We start from the raw sequence: 20,188 nt of genomic DNA, 5'->3' as shown, positions 1-20,188 counted from the left end.
TCCTCTGATGAGTTAAGTTACAGACAAAAAAATATGCAAGAATATTAAAAAAAAACAGGTACTGCAAATTGCTGCATGGCTACCTACAGCACATCTCATCAACCCTCTGAGCTGTGTTACTGTTTTCTAGTTGTTCCTTCCTGTGCAATATTAGAGTTCTTCACAGGTGAAAGGTTAATAAAATCAATGTACAGAGTGTTATTTTGCTATAAACAGCATCATTAGTAATAAAACATCTTGGGAGAGATGTAAGACAGATTCAGTCTATGCTGGGCTGCTGGTCATTCTCTAAACATTTCCTCCCTGATTGCTGGCACTGACAACTTAAGTAAACATCCTGCAGCCAAATGCATGACAAGACAGACTGAGCCAAAAAGACATAATTGCACACTACAGCAAGAGATGGGACTCAGAATCTTGTCATTACTGAAGGGGTCAAATGCTTTTTTATTGCTGGCTCAGCTTCCCTCAGGTGAATCACTGACAAAGATGTGCTCCAATTTCTGTCACATTAATTCCATAAAGCCAGGTCTCATCTTTGGGTGTAAATGAATCATGTACCAACATTTTCACCTGTCAGGGAGCTCCACTGAGTTTCTCATCTGCTGATGTTTAATGATGAGCAGCCAGCAGCAGGGACTTCTGTGGAGACTACTGCACATTGTCTTTGTGTTGGCTAGTTAAGTGTACAATAGAGTAAGACATTCCCCTTCACTGCTTCCTAAAGCAAAGCTGGATGGTATAATGCTATGGACAGTGAAATCAAAGAAAAGAGAAAACACATTTAGTGGCTGCTTCCTTCATCAAAGGACTCCACACCTGAATCTGTGGCAGCTGCACTGATTTTTTCTTGCCGTCTTCTCATAATTTCTTGCAGTTCTGAATTACCACTGCTAGCCTGTAAACAAGAAAGAGAAGTTTACTTGTGCTTTTGACATGGGATGAAGTTCCTCTGCCAGCATTTCATTAAGATAGGTGTTTGAACAAACTAAACAGCTCCAATAGGAAAGTATTTAAGATACTATCCTTAAATACCGACCAGAAGAAACCTGCAGACTCATAAAAGTGTGAGCTTGCCTTTCAGCATCTTCAATTTTCATGTGAGGCCCTGGATGTGTCAGATATTTATGAGGTGAAATAGAGCTTCAGTAAGAGCAGGGTTAAAGCTCAGTTTGTTAGGGCTCCACCCTTGAGGACTTAAAAATCAGGGCAATAACATTTAGAAATCAAAAAAACCTGAAAAGAAATCCTGGATGGTTTGAGATTTATGCAAACACAAAGTGTTTACTTAGGCCAAGGCCCAAGTAAGGGTTCAGTCTGTCTCTTATGTCAGATGATGCACCATGATGCATTTGCTGCTCAGACACAGGTTTCACAACCTTAGAGCACAGTAATAGGAATTGAACCAAATTACAATATTAACAGCAGTTAAGTATTGTGAGGACAAGGCTTTATTTCATCTTTCAGAGGGAAAAGTAGCCCCACTGAGCTAGGTGCAAACAGATTGCTTTGACAATGTAAACGAAGTTATTAACCAGGCCAGGACACATATCCACTAGAGCAGAACTTCCCAAAGTGTGCATGACTTGGAATAAAACTGGGGGATTATAAAGCCAGAGACATATCTACTACTGTATGATCTGACCATGACATGAACTTCAAAGATATAATTCAGCAACAACAGGCTAAAGCCATCAGAAATTGCATAAATTCTGAAACTCATCAGTTAAAACGCACAGAACTGGGGCAGAAATAAATACTTCAAGTAGCTTTTCACTAACAAAATGCAATTACCTTGTTAAACCCTCAGTACCTGTTTATTAACACTTGTAGAGTATTTATTAGGCAAGTTTGGACTTTTCAGTTTCCTGACCAGAGGCAAGAAAATAAGAGCAGAGAGGGAAGAAAGAACAGAGAGATCAAATCCAGTGGATCTCTGCTTTGCAAACCAACTTCCACTGCAAAGCACTTCCATCTCAGCACACACAAGCCTCATGAAACTGAAATAAGATTGTTTGACATTCAAAAAAGTTGAAAAATACACCTATATCTTCACTAGAAAATGACAGATTGCTCTGGACTGTAGTGACTTATATGCCTAAGAATAAGGGCAAAATATTTCACCCTTCCTCTCACAGAAAAAGAGGGCTTGAAGAAAGGAATAAAGCAATTTTAACAGTGTTAGAAAATGATGCTCTCTGATCCACACTGATAAGGTAAACGGTAAAATATTCACCATCACAAACCTGGTTTTAAAAATATGCCTGGTAGCTAATGCATAAAACCATTTTAAGCAAGACAATCTTGGCTTCATGAGAGGATACAAAAACATTTCAAACTTCAAGATCTCCTTTTAAACAGGATGTCAAGAATATATCTCCTCATTTGGGTTAATCTCACCTCCACACAGCATCAAATCCATTTCTCCACTTGCCACAGCAAGTTTTAAAAAGAAGCCAATGCAGCTGTAATTCTACTGCATTAAAATTGGCAAGTGTTCCCCCAGGCACAGCTCTGTCTACAAGCTGTTAAGGTGTTTAGGGAACAAAACCACTGTAATTAAAGCAAACTGCTGGAGAGAAATAAATACAGAGACATGGTACTCTATGCCTTGCCTCAGTAACTGCTAGCACAGCATCCAATGTGTTTTCCCCCACTCAGAAACCCTCCAAAGCAAGTGGCCCAGCATTTGACCTGAAAGGCCTTGAGATTCAACACTGAGCTCACTCTACCACTTTCTCATGCCTAATGATTCAAACTCCCCTACCAAGATAAAGCAAAGCTCATCACCACCAAAATTAGCAGGATTACCTGTTTGTCCAAGTACCAGGCAAAGCAAAATAAAGGACATTCAGTCTTTCCTATTGTTTTCCCCAAAGCTCTCTTAGGCTTATCTTGTCTTCTTGCAGTCTGACTACAGCACAAAATGTCTTAAACTTCAGTACTATTTCTAACACTTTTTGGACCCTTTTAGAAATGGGGAGAGATTTCACTTGGTGTTTTGATGAATGTCGTTTCAATGAATTAATACCAAGTAACTCAGGCACAAATAATGCTGATCAATGTGATGGGAACTGAGGAAAAGCCAGCTGCCTCACAGAAAGAGTTATTTATTTCTGTAGGTTCAAAGCTGGTTAGTAAGAAGAGCTGTACATACCTCCAAGGCAGCCTTCTGTACCGTGATTTGGCTGTAGACTCGAGACCCTTCTGGGCAAACAGTCCTCAGTTCCTCTTTATTGAGGGAGAAAAGCTGAGCACCCGTCAGCACACCAAGGCTGTTGACAGTCCTGGGGTCACACCAAGGGAACAGACAAGACATAAGTAAAGATACACTAGCCAAAGGACAGAAGTATCATAGAATCAACCAGGTTGGAAGAGACCTCAAAGATCATTGAGTCCAACCCTACTGTGGTTACTAGACTAAGTGCCACATCTAGCCTCATTTTGAAAACCTCCAGGGATGGTGAATCCACCACCTCCCTGCGTGGGTCATCTTCATCCCACATTGCCTCAGGTAGGGCTACTAAATTAACAAAAAACCCATATGAACAGGACTCCTGAAGTCAACTGAGTATCTGTTTTAAGTACCATCTGCTGGTGGAGGCTAATATACATCTGTACTTCTCTAGATCTATAACCACATTGACATATATTTTTATATATCGATATTAGGTACCCTAATACACAAGAATATATGTGTGTGTAAATATATGAAAAGCAAATTATTTTTTCCAAGAGTTCAGCTGACATTTCTTGACTGTCAGAGGCTGCTTGATTGTAGAAAGTGATCAGGCCACATCCTAATTACTGATAGGAAGATAACTGAAGGAAGTTTTCTTTCCTTTGCCTTCAAACTTACACAGGGTTGAATCCTTTGGACTGCAACCAAGCTTTCACATCCTCAGGTGAAGAATCATAAGTGATGTTAACTACTGGGATGTTTGGTCGTGGCACGTGGAACTTCCTCTGGGCTGCACTCCGGCCGATGGTGAGACGGTGAACCAGCTCATCCTGCACCTCCTCCATCTGAGATTTCCTGCCTGTAGACAGACATGTCCCACAGCAGTTACCCTCCAGATTGCTTTATCAAAGCCAGGTCATTTCTTATACTCCACTTTAAATCTTAAACTTATGGTTTTTTTCCTGAAACATTAATTCATTAGATCTGATTGAATTATTGTTCTCCTTTTCCCCCAGGGAATATTTCAATATTCCCTTCTCTTTGCAAAACAAAGCAAAAGGGACAAAATCAAACCCCAAACAGAAAGAAGAGCTGAGCTGGATGTCACACAGAGGAGTAATCAGCTTGACAGCACCCAGGCTGCAGAAGAAAATAAGTATGGGGGGTCATTCAGTTGTCACAGTCTGCCCTTCTTCAAACAGAATTGTGATGTTTTAAAAATGAAAACAAACAGAGATGAGGAAGGTTTAAGATTGCTTACACTGTGGAAAGACAGCACTTTCATAAAATATTTTTTTTTAATTGAAAGTTCAACTTTTTAGTGCAAATCAATGTAGGCAAAAAATTTTCACAGCTGCTGACGTGTATCGCCTTACACCTAATGTGCTGTTATAGTGATCACATTCTGGAAGGGGTTTTAAGACATTTGAATTCACTCCAAGCCTGGAGTGTCTGGTTACCTGAAACACTCTCACATTCTGCATTTTAAAAAAAAGGAAAAAAAAAAAGGTGATTGCTCTCATTAAGAACTTGTCCTCCACCAGGCAATGTCAACACAGGCTCCACTGACTGACTGATTATCCAAGCAGGAACACTTCCCATCCACTGGGGACACAAGGAAAAAGAAGCCCTTCCTCAGAAAGGACTATACTCCATGCCAGTTTCTAACCTTAGGTGGAAGCAGCATTGTCTGATAAGGCTGGGAGGCACAGGATGGGAAAAAGCTGTCAACTCCTGAACTACAAGAAGCTCATTATTTTAACAGCTATTCCTTTCAAAGCTCCAGCAAAAGCCTGCCTACATGTTTCAGGTATTTCTAAGCCAAGCAATCACATTGCTTAAAGTGCATTTAGGACAGAAATTCCTGACTAAGTAAGTTCTTCTACCTCGTTTTTCAGCCAACACAGAGCAGCAGCCTCAGCAATGACTGGGCTTCATATTTACAAGGTGGCCTTAATCTGAACTTTTAATGACAGCCACAAACTGCAGGATGCACATTAGTAAGTTTTTCCAGCTGAAAAGCTATGGAACATGTCCTCTCATCCTCCTAAGGCAAAGACACAGAAGCCTGCTCTGTGGCCTCCAGCTGCTGCAGCTTTGGCCAAGCCAAGGGTTGTTGGTGAGTCTCCAGCAACTCTATTACAACTTTGTTTCTCTCCATCAACCAGACCCATAAGTCTTGTTGCAAGCCTTGGATGCATGTTTCAGAGTGGTGCAAATGACCTAGAAATATGAACTATCCTGAAGTGTAAAAACAGTGTAACTGATTTTAAGAGCAATTCAGGTTGTCACACAGCAGTGAGTTCAGGTGAACACGTACATTAGCCAGAACATCAGCATGGACATTTCCAGTGTTGAAAACCACTAACTGGAGATCCCAGACATTCATAACAGGGGAGGATTTAGAACTGGAACAAGTGTATTATTTTTCCCTAATTACCACGATGATAGCGAGGGTGAGAACACACATGGAGAAAATCTCTATTTTAAACTAAATATTTCAGTAAGATTTATCCAAACCACAATTTTAAGGAACTTTAGGATTAAACAAAACATAAAGGAACAGGAGAAAAAGCTTTTAGTCTTAGACAAACTTACGATCCACAGGGATTTGCTTCTGCCTCTGGGTGTCCCGTGCCACGGCAGCGCCGCTGTCGCTGGAGGTGCTGCTCTGGCGGCTGATGGCTGCTGGTGCCTTGGGCACTGGGACTGGGATGGGTGCTGGGGCACTGGGAGGGAGTGGGACAGCCACGGGCACAGGAGCAGGGGTGGGAGGGGGTGAAGGAGTAGCAGGAACTGGATCAGGTGGTTTTGCTACATAGTCTGTCCTTTGTTTCTGAAAAGATGCAGAGAGACTCGGGTCAGCGATAGGATTTGGACATCATTTCCCTGATGTTTCCCTCAGGTTTCTGCAGAAAATGCTGGAAGGGTTTGCACTAACTGATGTCATTTATCACACACAGTCATCTTACTTGCCAGACATAGTTCCAAAAATTGCCAAAACTTCATCTGGCATCAATGCTTGGCATCATTCTTCCTCCTCTGCCAGACACCAAACTCACAGCAATGGAATCATCTGAAACATTTCTTTATTTCAAGCACATAATTTCTATAAAAGAAATAGTTTTAAAATCCCAAACTACTATTGCCTGGCACTTTTGAACAGCTTCCAAAATTTTTGAATTGTTGAACTTGAATGGTGTAAAAATGTATATTTTAGAGATGTTAGGTAAAAACCAGTAAATAATTAACACATGCAACCACACCTAAGCCTGACTAATGTTTTAACTGACAAACATCACTGAGGTTGTTTCTTGAACTGCAGACAGCATTTTAAGAGGTTCCTGCTCCTCCTACCCATTCACTTGTGCCTTTTCAGCTATTGGTGTGATCACTACATGTCTCCTCAGTGTAATAATCCAGTTAAAAAGCCCCAACCCTCCGATTCCACAGTCCTTGGAACAGGGCTGTGGTTTCTCTCCCCCCACTTTATGCAGTGTTCCAACCACATTCAAGTTATCTTGCTGCTAATAACCAACTAGCAGGTGCCCCGAAAATAATTTTAAGAAGAAGTTTCTTCTTTTTTGCCTTTAGAATGGCACCAGTTACAGAAAGGCCCATGTATTTTCCCAAAGCTATCCCAGTGACAGACAAACCCATAAGCAACCTATGCTACCCTTCTCTGTCAAACAGTTCAAACTCCACATCTCACTGTTTTATACTGCTCCCTTTCCACAATTTTGGACTAACACAGCTTGAAAATTCAATATTAGAACTTGTTTGCTCAACAGGGATGCCTCATTTCTTAGTTATGAGAAGTCTGCTTACTTTGGTATGAACATAGATGAGTACATTCCCCAGATTCATTGCTCCTTCCTGAAATACCTTTCCCTATCTCCTTGGAGGCAAAGCGTTTACAGCAGATCAAGTAGGGAAATATTTGTAGGAGCCATATCTGAGAACCTGAGCAGCAGATCACTGTCCTGATAGACAAACTCTCATTAAATGTCAGCAACTGCCCTTGTATAGGAATTTCCAATGCAGTTAGGTCCAGCTGATGGACAAGGCATTTTGTAGTGGATGTAAAGTGGGACCATGACACTACACTGAGTTACACCAGCAGAAAATGTAACCCATCAGCTTCTATAGCTAATTAAACCTGGGAAATCTGTCATTTATTTCCCTTAGATAATTTTTCACTTAAATTGCAATAGTCAGATACTGAAGCAAACATATAGCCCTACAATAGACTTCCCATGAAACATTTTTATTTTTATCTTAGCATTTAGTTGTTCAGAGGCATCATCTCCACTGCTTCGTGTCTGCATTGTGGAGTGCATTGTGGGGAGATTAAACAAAACAATCATTATTGACTTTTCTGTATTCTACTACTCCAATGTTAAGACAATAAAATGCTTTTTTAAAATGTCAAATGAACAAGAAAAGTGAAATGCATAATATAAAAGAGAAGAAGCAGAATAAATACATTTATGAAACCTGCCCTTTGGTAGAAAGAGTGCTCTACTAGGTATAAGCATACCATAATTTATGATATAGAGATGTATTGTGATATATCCCAAATCTTGTTAATGAATTTAAAAAAAAAAAAATCACAGCTACTAAAATATTCTTAAGACATGCACTTTTTTTATCTTGTTCACAGATTCCAATTACTCTTATCCCCACAATGCACCTTTACGGGTGCCTCGACCTTCCTGAAAAACATGCAAAGCCAAAGTAGGACTTTTTTATGCTAGAGAGGATTCATTGCAAACCAAAGCATCAACTGCACATCACCACAGTCATAATCCAGAAACAGGGATAGCTAAAAACTACATGTAGCTCTCAATGGATGCTACTGGAACAGTTTCAAAAACATGTTGTACTGCAATCATAAGCCTCATCAAAACAACTTGCTGGAGTGAAAACAAAAATTAATCTGGAAGCATCACTCAAACTCTAAATTTACAGATGAAACCACATTGAAATACACTTGGCATTTTGTTGAACACTGCCCAAAAGCCAATTATGTATTTGAATCACATTCAACATTTTTTTTAAACACTTCTTTTTTTAACTCCAGATCTTTTGAGGACATCAACACACTCATCCCATCACTTCAATCCACTGCTACAAAAAGAACCAAGCATGCACTACGGAATTTGGTGACTACATAGTCCAAAAGAGTAATATTGGAGATTCAGTATCAGAAGGGTAATTCAGTTACCTCTGACAGCTCTCCCAGTAATTGCTGTGAGGAAAATGGAGTAAATCACATCAAACAGTATTGTTAGACAGGTGAAAAGCAACTGCCTCACATATCACTCTGAAACTTCATACACATTAGCAATTTAAAACAAAGGAACACATGTGCTAATAATTACCTCTTCTTACTAAGAAACCCACACAGCCCACGTAAGAAGTCCCTCTCCAGCTCTCACAGGCCTCCCTACATACTAACAGGCTGTTAGAAGGTCTCCCAGAGCCTTCTCTTCTCCAGGCTGAACAATCCCAATTCTCTCAGCCTTTTCTTACAGGAGAGGTGTTCCATCCCTCTGATCATCTTTGTGACCCTCCTCTGGACTCGTTCCAACAGCTCAATGTCCTTCCTGTGCTGGGGACCCCAGGGTTGGATGCAGAACTCCAGGTGAGGTCACACAGGGAGACTACAGCAGCAGAATCAGCTCCCTGGACAATATGCTGACTAGATACTCACTGATTTCATAGAATCATACAATCAGCTGATGTGGAAAAGACCCCCAAGATCATCAAGTTCAACCCTACTGTGGTCACTAGACCATGGCACTAAGTGCCACATCCAGTCTCACCTTGAAAACCTCCAGGAATGGTGAATCCACCACCTCCCTGGGCAGCACATTCCAATGTCTGAGCACTCTCTCTGTAAAAAATCTCTTCCTAATATCCAACCTAACCCTCCCCTGGCAGAGCTTGAGTCTGTGCCCTCTTGTCCTGCTGCTGGTTGCCTGGGAGAAGAGACCAACCCCCACCTGACTCCAACCTCCTGTCAGGGAGTTGCAGAGGGTGAGAAGGTCTCCCCTGAGCCTCCTCTTCTCCAGGCTGAACACCCCCAGCTCCCTCAGCCTCTCCTCATGGCACTTGGGCCCACAGCCGTGAGAACAATGAACAGTTCTGGGGTTTATTTTTATTTCTTTCTCATATTTTTATTTCTTTTAAGAATAAACTTTTAATCCTCAACTCATGTAAATTGGAACAAAACCTTTACATTATCTGTACTGGTGATGATAAACACTCATAATGAATCTGGATATAGCAGAAAAGCTTGCTAGGACTAAATGTTGTTTTCTTATTTCTTGCCAGAAAAATCTTTGTTTTTATAGGAAAAAAATAAAATCCCAAAGCTGTTTTCAACACAGTACAGGCTGCAACTTGTCAAAAACCAAGATTCAGTATGATTTGATCTATTTTTAATCTAAGCAAAATACTAAATTTCCATGGAAGTGCTAATAGGATCAACCTTAACTCTCGATCGCTGTAAAAGACTGGGAAGAAGATATTTTCAAATAGTTTGGCATTACAAAAAAGGGAATATGCATATTTGAACTATGGCAAATAGAGACTTAACATGAAAGGGGCATTGGAAACAACCATAACTAGTGTCAGTGCTGGGAAATGTTCTCCTTAAGTTAGCACAGACACACAGCTTCCCCTTTACTCTTCCCAAACATTCTAGTGCCACACTCCTGTTTGCACAGTGACAGCAGTGCACCAGGAGGGCTGCACAGCATTCAGCCTCAGTTTTGTCAACAGCATTGTGGTTTGGATGTTTTCCTGAGACTCATCTTAGGAGAGAAGGAGGGAACCAACTACGTGCCTTCAACCAAAAGTGACAATGAGGCACCCAAGACTGGCAGAGCAAATTTCAAGCAAGGCCTTTTGCCAGAGTTTATTTTGGTGGGCTCAGTTATTACACAAGGATCTGCCTATTAAAACCCCATTATATGTCACCTAAATAGCTCTTTGCAGGGAGTACAGAATTTGTGGTTTTATTGGATTTACAAGAAATTCAGAAAGAATTTGCTTACTCAAATTGGTATTAGCTAGGATTAGTCCACGTTTCTAAAAAAAAAAGAAGAAAGAAAATAAGGACAAACTGGGGACTTTTGAGTCCTATCATTAATCAAATCCTTTTTACAATTACCAGGTACATTTTGGTGTAATAAGTGGCACCCCATAATTTGGATCAATGTTGAATTGGACAGCAAACAACATGGATTTTTTTAAGTCATGGAAAAGTCTTGGTCTGACGACAACTTTAAAGAGGAGTTGATATGAAATGAGGTAAAAGAGATACTGGCCCTTGGTCAAAAACTATGATATCTCTTTGGCCACTGCAGAATGAACACCTGGCACCTGTATTTCCATTGCCAAACACTTCACAACCTGCAGGAAGGGCACCAGTTGGCAAAAGGTGAGTGTGACACTAATACTAGCTTGGAGCACAAATGCTGTGCTTGAATGGAAACAAGTTCCCACAGAGATGATGAACAAAGAGCCTTCAAAGAAAGGTTTTGATGCAAAAGATACTTGTCCCAAATGAGATGGAGATATCTTGGTGTTTACCTACCCTAAACATGAGGCTTTACCCACACTGTCACACTCCTGTGCACAGTCATGGGTTTTTTAAATTAGACTACTGGACTGCATTTCACTCTCTGTGCCTCAGGATTTCATACACATCACTGATAATCTAACTGTCTCACCTGACAAAGGGTGTCATGAGATTAATTAACATGCCCACCAAGACAGACACCTTTATCCCAATTATGTTTGCCAAATTTCTTTTCCAAGAGCATTAAAAAGAAGCTAATAAAATACACAGTAAATAGGAAATATGATGATGAATTAGTGTATAGGTTCACCAGCAAAACTTGTACAAATGAAGCAATCAGAGTGCTTGGGAAACTGTTTATATTCATACGTAATGGGATGGTGAAGTACAACTGTTAGTTTACAATAAAAAAGCAGATTAAATGACCAACACCACAGCAAGCTCTGAGAAGCAATAATAAACATTAGTGGAAAATAGGATAATTCAGCAAAATTCTCTCCTAAAAGTACCAAACAAGCAAAAACATGGTTTCCTGGAACTAATCCAACTGACCAGAAGAAAGACAATGTCACAGTCACTGACTCACAAAGATATGAAATAACTAGGATACTGCAATGTTCCCACAAGCATCATCTTAGTGCTTTCAAGTAACTATCTGGGACCTGCATCCTGAAAGAGATTGAGAGAAAAATTAAGATCTGAACTCAGGTGTGGACCCAGAGGTCACTAGGAAAGGGAAGAGAGCCAGAGTAAGACTTTGCAGCTCTGAGAATAACTGTGTTAGTGAGGTATCCATCCCTCACAGAAAAGGTGCCAATCTGCAGCACAACCAAATGAAAAAATTATCACTTTCAATGGAATCCTCAATCCCTCCTACCAACCTGGAAATGCCCTTTGGTGAGCAGTGCCTTGAAGGCCATTAGTCTGTAAACAAAGACACTCACCTTGCCCACAACACTCTGTGCTGCTCTGAAAGCTGTCTGTGAAAACCAGCCACAACCCAAGAGAGCAACAAAGGCTGCACAGCACCAGATGATGCTGAGCCTGCTCATGTCCTGGCAAAGGCACTGAGAGGAACCACTTCAATTTCCTGCTGTACCCACAAGTTCTCCTGCCTGACCTTGGGCAAGGCAGTCATGCCTTCAATGCTCATTTCTTTCTCAAACAGCAGCAATGCCTCACGGTGCTGTTATGCACCATGAGTTGTGCAAACAGATCCCAAATGAACCATGTATCTATCACAGGGACACAGATAAGTGAGCATGCTCAGGAGTGCTGAAATTATAATAATCACCATAAAGTCAAGAACAACATTACTGACATGTCTTGGTAAAGACTCCATTTATCCTGTGCAATCCATTTATTCCTACATAATTTCACAGTATTTCAAGCTCACATTTGAATATGATAAAGCTGTAGGGGAACAACCTGCCAGAGGGCAAAGAGACAAACTTATTTTAAATGTTGTTCTCTGACCCTAGTTTACATAGGTCCATGGAGAATGCTTTGTGGAAACAATTATTTTATTATATGCCATGTCCTGTCATTACTTCAAACAGAAAACTGCAAACCCTGCAGTGCATTTACAAAGAACAGTGGAGGAACCTCTACTCAAAACTCTACGCAGTCTGCTCAGGACTTCTTGGCAAATTCCAAGCACACAAACTGACGTGCACATGAAGGAAAAACAAGTGAGATCTTTAGATCAGGATGTGCTCTAGATGCATGCTTTGTTTCACAGCCAGGCAGAACCCGTCACCAGCTCAGAATGACCCAATGTGGCATAGGCAAACAGTTAGGGTTAGGGAAGCACAGAAATGGTCTCATTCAGGCCCACCAGGTGGTCCCAGATAGGTCTACTACATTATTGTGCCAGAAACAGCACGATAGCATAGGACCTGTTTCTCAAGAGATTTTCCATATCCATGGGAGAGATCGGCAATGCTGCAGAAGCTGCAGCTCTGGTGATAGTTGTGCACACAGAATCTACAGAGCCACATCTCCAACTGGGGCTTTGGGATGAGTCTGCAGCAGTAACATTATGGCACTGCTTGGATTTCAGTCATCAGCTGCAATGTGTAGGCACCAGGAATGAATATTAGATTAAATTAGACCAAGTTTCAACAGAAGTTTGGTTTGCATTTGGACTTAAAAGGCCTGATTCAGAGGCAGACCTGGAACTTCTGCTTAATCCAAACTTGTTTGCCTAAACTTTCAAAATCATTAGAGAGAAAAGGGGAAAACATAACCTCATATTTTTGGAGCCTCTGTACCACTTAAATTTTATCTAAAAAGATGCATTCCAACTTTATCCTGTATATCCTTACTCGGGTGCACAGTTGCACTTACATAAGAGTTTATAGAAGTTTTACCCTCTAATCCTGTTCAACATAGAAACAGTAACAACAAAAATCTTAATTCCACACTACTACATGAAAGAAAGAAAACCAAAATTGGGTCAGGATAATACAGTGCTGTTGATGCACAGACATAGTAATAGAAAAATACCTGCTTTGTGAATTCTAAAGCAAACATGCCTTTCTATGACTCCAAAATTACAATAATTAAATAAATTCAAGACTGAGATAGAGACACACAAAGGGAGAAACTAAAAAGCTAGAGTTCACTCTCCTAGGAGAAACAAAGATGACCCTACCTTAAATAATTCAAACTCCTTCTTTGGCATCAACAACTATCAATCCACAAAGGATATTTGCAATTAAAATAAATGCATACACATTCATCAAGATTGAAATTCCCACCTCCTACACAAGTAAGCAGGAAAAGAACCCCAAACTGAAAGAAAAACATTTTGCTTTATTTCTATCAATTTTATGCTCAAGTTAGGCTCTATGAAACAGAAATCACCCTCAGCCTGCGCAAGAAATGTAAATTATTTTGACACAGGAATGGAACACGCAGCTATTTTAGCCTTGCTGTGAATCTCTTCCTCCTCCACACACACACAGCCACACTTCCAAAGAAAGTCCTGCTCCCAGGAGCAGACAATACCTGGATGGTGCGGGTGTACGCAGGCTCTGGCCATCCTTGACTACCGTCTTGATTCTTCAGAGGGTCCAAAATGTTGTTTGGCACAAAGCCTGTGCTGCCACTTTTGTTCTGAACCTTCCACCACTGCTTTCTGTCATCCAGAATCTGAAAGAATTTGGTTAATTAATGATACATTTTTCCTGACTTTCCCCCTGCAGGATTTGAGCTGTGCATCATTTCAAACCAAAACCATAACCTTGCCAGGTTCTATGGCTGCCACAGATCTTACGCAGATGTATCCCTAAGAACCCTGTACTGTCCTTATCACCATCATTAATTCAACATGGTTGTACTGCACTTTTCAGAACTGGACTCAAGAAAGAAGGTGGAAGAGAAGTCTGTAATGAAGCTCTGTAAACTCAGACATGTGCTGGATCAGAACAGTGGCATGAAAATCAAATACTTGCACAGAGAGGCTGACACCTCTACAACCTATATGCTGGTGACAAAAGGGATAAATAATTACTAATAACCCAAGGGAAAGTGCATTGTTCTAGGAAAGCATAAATTTGGAGAGACAGCACTTCTGAGTGAACAGAGAACTGAAGCAGGATGGCCAGGAGCAGTCAGAAACCTGCCTACCTGCCTGCCTACCTACCACAACCTCATACTCAACATTTTTTCTTGTTGCTTGCTCTCACCCGTCCAAATGTACCTCGTTTTCAGGGTACCACCTCTTCCAGGAAAGGATAGTCATTCACTATACTCTGTGCATGCACAGATAGTGTTTGCTATGTCAGTTATTTAAATACTACTAAATGCTTAAAAGCAACACTACAGAAGATGGAAAAAACACACAGGATTATTTCTAGCATGGATCTCCACAGCAGCTAAAGTCAGCTAAAATGATGCAAAACAGATTAGCTGAACTTTCCATACTAAGACCAATGAATCAAACATTAAAGCAAACATTAAGGACAGCCACACAGTCCACAGGAAAGGTACTCTTAGCTTTGAGTACCAGAAATTTGTGTTTTCACTTTGCAAACAAAATTACCTCTACAATCTCTTCTTTCATGACCGAAAGCTCACTGTTGTTTCTTGCCATAAATTCGTACTTGCATTTGGCATATTTCTTGCTCTGTGCTTTGTTGTGTGCTTCATAGTTTCTGCAAAGCAAACCACTGCTCAGTGAGACAGTCAAGCAAATCAAAGCACAGACAAAATGTCCTCTTCCAACAGCCTGCAAAACTTTTAAACCAAAAAATACCCAGTCCACCACACCGTACCATGCTGCTGTGGTAGAAATACCTATTCATCACACATTGATTCAAGGGGGGGGGGGGAAGGGAAATAAAAGAAAACCCTCCCCCAAAAAAACCAGAAGAAATAGGTGGCCAAACTACACAGACCTCTAGAATCTGTAATCTTTTTATCAGCTCACTGCCTGCAAGATGTATGATAACCACTTAGATTAGCAGGTGCCATTGTTTTAAAATAAACATGTGCACTGTATTTAGTTTGCTTTCCTACAGAAGGTTAAACAATCATTTGCCATATAAACAAGTGACTATACTTAGTAGATAATTGTTAGCTTGTGCTTTGTATGAAATTGTATTTCTAGTGTTCATCATAAATAGTTTCAAATACGTAATAGATGAATAAAATTTTTGTCATCAACACTAATGGAATTTAACTCTAAAAAATGCTCACCTCCTGTAGATCAGTTTTCTTAATTGACCATAAGATACCATCAACTTTAATAACCTCAAGTCACTTTATCAATTAAAAATGAGAAGTAACTTGGCAATTACAAACAGGGTTCATTGCAAGCCATATCACAGTTGAGCTCTGTATCTTTCTGTTTCCAAGAGGAAAGACCTGTTCAGAGTGTTAAGATGCTACTAGTTTCATGGATGTAGTACCTCTTCAAGTTGAGAAGCCCCCAGTCCATCAAAGCAGGTCAAAACCCCCCAGTAACATTGTTCACTTATTGCAAAGTACACCCAACAACAACACAAATCCATACGAGGTAATGAAGAAAATAAATAAATAAATACACGTAAACAGCTAATTAAAACATGAAGCAAATCAATGGCTTGAAATGCTGCATACAACATCCCAGCCCATGGACATGGATGCAGGTGGTTGCTGCTGCTGGTGCTGTGTAATCCTGGGTCCCAATCCAGCAGTTCCCTAGCTATTGCATGGCTGTGGAGAACTGTCTCACTTGATTTAAAGAGCAGAACCGAAGAAGAATCGTATTTTGATTGAAAGACTATTTTGAAAGAAAGACAAAACACTAGAATAATTTAAAGAAAGAGTGAAAAGCAGGGGATGACCCCCAGCCTGAAGAAGAGATGTTATGAGGCTGAACCATGTGTGAGTAATACCAATTTTTTTGTGCCATCCATTTAAAATTCACATAATTTTGAACTCCTTTCTTACTGTCTCAGAGATATGACTAATATAGCTCTGACAGTACTTTTACTTTTAGGCTGTCTTCCTACCTTGTCCACACCTATTGTGATTCCTTCAAAAATACACAACTCAGGAAGACTTTTACAAAATTCCTTGATTTTAGTTTTACTCCACTCAACAGCAACATGCCCAGAACATAGGCCAGGCAGCAGCTGTATGCTCCTGAAGAGACACTAATTCTTCAAGCCCAGCCTAATGAGCCAATTCACACTGGGCACAAATATTCTGAACTCTTCATCCATCCTCCAACTGTGTTTCTTACTATCTGTCAGACCCATCACACTTTGAGCCCCCTGCTCTGCAGTGCACACTGCTTGAGAGCCTAGAAGGCTGCACTGACTTCCAGAGAGCTTTTCTCTAAATGAGAACAAACCCAAACTACACAGCCTAAGCCTTTGAAACTCCACACAACTTGCTGAAAAGTATTCAGCACTCTTTGGGCATCAGAGTTCCCAATATACCTAATAGGACACCCTATTTACATCACCCATGGAGAGCACACCTTACTGGAGATCTTGGTATGTTGGATTAAGTCTCACTGAAGTTCCCCATGATTAAAGTTTCCATGGGCAAGGTGTAACCTCCCTGTCCCTCAGCAGGTGGCTTGGTCACTCCCTTCAGACCACTCATTAGAATGCCAGCTTTGAACAAGGACCAGCAAACGATGGCCTAAAGGGTCAGCTTGAATTTCTCACTCCCTCCCCAAACCCAGTCCTCCACCTACTTGCTGACAGATGCTTCAAAATGTAACTTTCAATGGAAGATACTTGGGGTAAAACATATTAACAACTTTCCCTCGGTAATGAGCCCCTACCAGGCACATATTATATGTCCCAAGAGCCAATTAACAAACAGAAGCTTCTGTTGAAAGGACTGTAAGATAGGGGCACACTGTGGATGTTTGCATCAGTATCAGCCATCTAGACTCCCTCCTACAATCAGTGGTGAGAAACAGGCACCACTACAGCATGTCTCATTTCATATCTTTCAAAAGACTAATTTCACCTTTCATGAACTGTGTCTTAGAAACACCCATTTCTCTTTACCCTCCACAAAGGAGGCTTGGATGACTCTCAGTTGCAGCCAGTTAGTCTGATATCATCAACAGCTCAATGCAGTGAGGCTCATTCTCTAAACCTGAAGTGGAGGCAACAATATTTGCATGGAATACTCTTACCCCAAAAGGACAAAACAGGTCTTACCACATTACAGGTAAGAGAAAGGAATTTAGAGTACAGATCATCTAGATTTCAAGTTAACTAGTCCTGAGATAAGAATGCAACAGACCATCAAGTTTGAGAAAACAATTATGAGATGAGTACTCTGCTGTTGTGATTATGAAGAATAAATCCAAGGTTCAAGAAAAGAATTGAGTCTTCAACCTGCACACCACATGGGAATTTGTTTGCATGCAGATTAACAACAGGATCTTTTAGCACGTGGCTCAAAACTAGGGATTATGCAAGGGTTTTCTTCACAAGAGTTATATCAATGATGTTTTAACCAGCAATTTGATCCCCCAAATTTAGCTTAAATGTCTTCCATGGCACATAAGCCAAAATACTGTTCATATGGTGTACATGGAATATGGTTTGGCACGGGGGAGTAATTCCAACACTGCTTTACTGATCTACTACCACAGCTTGTGCTGGTATAAATTCTCCCCACAGACAAGGCCAAGACTCCAAGGATCACTGCATTTGATCTTGTGAAGTTACTCAGATTTAGGCTAAAATGAAGAGGGTGAAAAGATGTGCAAAAAGACACTGGTTGCTATGCAAACATTTTGGGGCATTTTTTGTTAACATTTGAAAAAGAATGGAAGGAGTCACTGCTCTGAAAGTGAGGATTTATACACCAGCCTAGAAAACAAAAGGCAGGAGACTATGGAGCACTAAGTGATCAGCTCAGCAAATCAAACAATCAAGCAAAACAAGGACAGGTGAATCTCAGAGCACACTTTTCATTCTTTGTAGTCCTGAAAAGAGCAAAGAGTATACGTAAAAGCATGAAACACATCAGAATTAAAATTTGAACCCAAACAGGATGATTCTGTGGTTTTGATTGGGTTGAAATTCCACTGTATCGTTTCCGACAAAAGCACTGATTAAACAGCAGAGACAAACAGTCCATACAAGTGATATGGAAAGAAACTCAGTGATGCCAAAGCAGAACACCCACTGAACAAAATCACTGCCCCAAGAGCAATAACAACAGCTCCAGACACAGCCAGAGGTAATCACAGACACCACCACCCCAGCAGCACTAAGTCGGGACAGTTATCCACAGCACCACGTCCGCGTTGATTCCGTGTTACCTATCTACATGTCGGCTAACAGTTTGCTTAAAGGCAGCCACGGCTGCCCCCTGGTCCAGCAGAGGCCCTCGCTTGTAAGCTGTGTTACTGAATGCATACCCGTCCGACGGAGGGTAGTCGGGAACACCGGGAGGCTGGAAGACAAAAAGGAACAAAGACACAAAGTGGATTAGTGTCATCAGCAGCACTGCCTAGCTCACTGAATCCAGCACCCCTAGGGTCCCTGCCAGCATTCATGCATCCTCAGGTGCCCGTGGTTCTGCTATGAAAAGTTAATAACTTCTGCATTTCGAATACGGAACCGCCGAGATCAAAGAGTGAGAAGAAAAGAATTTCTATCCGAAGCCATCCCGCTGCATTAATATTGCAGTGGGTAGTCTTTAGAAAAACAGCTCTCTGGGGCGAGGTCCATGGCATCCCTCAAATATCACTGCAGCAACACAACTTACAAGCCATGGCTGAATGGCTTTAAAATAAACTACACTGCAAAACTGCTTTGGAGCTTTTGTTCTAGATGTGTACTTGAAGCCAGAAACCTCTAGCTAGCCAACAGTAACTCTGCACAAGGAATAAAGCCTCACAAGGAAAATCATCACTCTGTTGCAGGATCATAGTATGAAGTGCCTCATTTATATCTCCCTCTCACTGAACATGACTATAGCCAATGAAGAAATGCAAAAAGGAATGTGATAGTTGGTATAATTAAGGAATTTAAATAATCACAATTTATCACAAGCACATATATAAACACATATTCAAGGCTTTAGGATTTTTTTTAAAAAAGCCCCACTTAAAATCCAGCAATGACATTCTGCTTCTAAGCCAGAATGACTTTAATCACCATTCCCCCAAACAAAACCAAGCTTAACAGTTCATTTCTGGGTAGTATGATACTGAAATTGCTCATTTTATATCTTTTCCTTATACCATCTAGTTACCCATGTTAGACTGGCTGTGATTCATCAGAAATTGCCAAATCTCTAAGCCCAGTTTGTTTTCTTGTAGGTAGTTTTTGCTTTTGGTTTTTTTTCTTTATCGCTGTGTGGCTACAGAGAAGTCACTCACCCAATTTCTACCTCCAAGTATCTGACCTGGCACTCAGAGACACTTGGTTAGAGGACTGATGGTTTAGGAAAAGAAATTCAACCCACACAAAGCTCCCCATGCACATAAAATATTCTTTTAAACTGCATTAAGATTGCTTTTAAAAAAAATCTCAAGTGCCACCTAGGTAATATTTCACATCAAAAGGCACCCAGGAAGCAGGAATTCATTTTACTTCACACACAAATTATTTGCATTGCCTTAGCCTCGCTGGACTCTCTGGTGGTTGTTTCACCACCATTTGAAGTCCTCATTGCTGAACTGACTCCACCTTGAACCCTCTCTGGTGGGAGCTGCATGTGTGACTGGATCTTAAGATCCAGGAGGGGAAAGAAAACAATAGATTCTCAGGAGTGGGAACTTCCAAAGCACTTTGCCAGGTGCCAGGGCAGCCCCTGCCCATCAGCAGCATGCACACTCTCCACCCCCAGCACAGCAGTCTCCACAGGCAGCCTTGGTCCTTGGGAGACCAATGCCACACTGAGACACCAGGCCAATTAGCACCACAAGACCAACACCTAAA

At 40.9% G+C, this 20,188-nt stretch overlaps 1 protein-coding gene across 1 annotated transcript in view; it reads right to left on the bottom strand.

Annotated features, from left to right (window-relative positions):
* Positions 1–307: 307 nt before the first annotated feature.
* EPS8 (epidermal growth factor receptor pathway substrate 8) overlaps positions 308–20,188 on the bottom strand; it is a 42,993-nt gene continuing 23,112 nt past the window's right edge. The window contains exons 14-20 of the mRNA XM_009080146.1: positions 18,562–18,695; positions 14,821–14,932; positions 13,785–13,928; positions 5,780–6,017; positions 3,860–4,040; positions 3,158–3,287; positions 308–898 (exon numbers count right to left, since the gene is read on the bottom strand). Of these exons, the coding sequence (XP_009078394.1) occupies positions 785–898; positions 3,158–3,287; positions 3,860–4,040; positions 5,780–6,017; positions 13,785–13,928; positions 14,821–14,932; positions 18,562–18,695 (1,053 nt within the window). The 3' untranslated portion in view covers positions 308–784. The remainder of the gene's footprint in view (positions 899–3,157; positions 3,288–3,859; positions 4,041–5,779; positions 6,018–13,784; positions 13,929–14,820; positions 14,933–18,561; positions 18,696–20,188) is intronic.

The sequence above is a fragment of the Acanthisitta chloris genome, unplaced genomic scaffold (assembly GCF_000695815.1).
Source record: "Acanthisitta chloris isolate BGI_N310 unplaced genomic scaffold, ASM69581v1 scaffold9138, whole genome shotgun sequence".
Lineage (NCBI taxonomy): Eukaryota > Metazoa > Chordata > Aves > Passeriformes > Acanthisittidae > Acanthisitta > Acanthisitta chloris.
This window is presented reverse-complemented; position numbering and strand designations above follow the sequence as displayed.